Below are 1,109 nucleotides of genomic sequence, written 5' to 3' on the forward strand. Positions count from 1 at the left end.
AAATAAAGTATTTTGCTTAAGGTCACAACGCGTCGCCCAGGATCGAACTCACGGCCTTACTATCATGAGCCCAATATACTAACCACTAAACCACGCACCTTCACAGTTGATGTTAAACGACGCTGCTAACTGCATAACACAGTTTCTTAATATTTTTTTCGACCTCGTCTCTCCTAACATTCTGAATGTAGGAGCAACCATTCTGTTGATAAAAAAATCGGACCTATTCATTTTTTAAACAAAAAAATGGTGAGATATGCATTAAAGACCCCCCTCCTCCCCCAAAAAAACATGTAGTTAGGCAATTACCACCTCACTGGAATTTATGAAATTATAATTTTTATCTCAATATATAAACTCATAATGCAGTAATCAGGCTCATATTTGGGGATAATGCATCGGTAACTGTGCACAGAAAAGTAAACAATAAGAGAAGAGAGAAAAAAACAAACAAACTCCAGAAAGTTTTCTCTATTTTCAAACCGCTAAGAGTATTATGGAATGTGTCAGTCACCTCCCTTGCTCAGAAGCGAAGCATTGAGTTGTTGAAATGTGGAACGTTTATTGATGGCACTGTTCCAAGGTGAGAGTATCTCGTGATGCATTATTAAATAGTACTTGTTAGAATGAACTGTTATATAACTAACTTATACAATGTTCTTACAGCTTGTTTTTACAAAAAACTATAGAGAGCAATGAAAGAGAAGAGAAATCCAAGCTTCCGAATTTTTGCAATACTCAACACGCTAAAGTTTTGAGATAAATAGATAGAGTGAGAAAGGGAGAGAGATAGATAGATAGATAGAGAGAGAGAGATGATGATGAAGAAGAAATTAATTTAAACAAATACAGTTACCGAATGTTTCAACACATCCTTTCCCAATTCCACGAGCACCACCAGTGATAATGACAACTTTGTCCTTATATCGGAGAGACGAGGCCATGACTACAGATATCGCTTTCGCTTACGAAAATGAATTCAACAAGTTCTGGTTGTCTTTTTGTGGCAAGCTTTGTAAAACAGGCTCCACCCATATACAAATGTAACGACATAATTGGCTGGTCCCTAATATGCATATATGTATATATATATATATATATATATATAT

The 1,109-nt window shown here is 35.6% G+C and overlaps 1 protein-coding gene and 1 long non-coding RNA gene across 3 annotated transcripts in view; one reads left to right on the forward strand and one right to left on the reverse strand.

The window, feature by feature from the left end:
- Positions 1–1,043, reverse strand: part of LOC106876893 (17-beta-hydroxysteroid dehydrogenase 14) — a 17,130-nt gene extending 16,087 nt beyond the window's left edge. Inside the window, exon 1 of one of the 2 annotated variants that reach the window (XM_014925641.2) lies at positions 857–1,043. In XM_014925641.2, coding sequence (XP_014781127.1) covers positions 857–944 — 88 coding nt within the window. In that variant the 5' untranslated portion in view covers positions 945–1,043. The remainder of the gene's footprint in view (positions 1–856) is intronic. The other variant, XM_014925640.2, reaches the window with a different exon arrangement.
- Positions 494–1,109, forward strand: part of LOC106876894 (uncharacterized) — a 6,716-nt gene continuing 6,100 nt past the window's right edge. Inside the window, exon 1 of the long non-coding RNA XR_001410305.2 lies at positions 494–583. This is a non-coding gene — a long non-coding RNA (uncharacterized LOC106876894). The remainder of the gene's footprint in view (positions 584–1,109) is intronic.

This window comes from Octopus bimaculoides, chromosome 6 (assembly GCF_001194135.2).
Source record: "Octopus bimaculoides isolate UCB-OBI-ISO-001 chromosome 6, ASM119413v2, whole genome shotgun sequence".
NCBI classification, from domain to species: domain Eukaryota; kingdom Metazoa; phylum Mollusca; class Cephalopoda; order Octopoda; family Octopodidae; genus Octopus; species Octopus bimaculoides.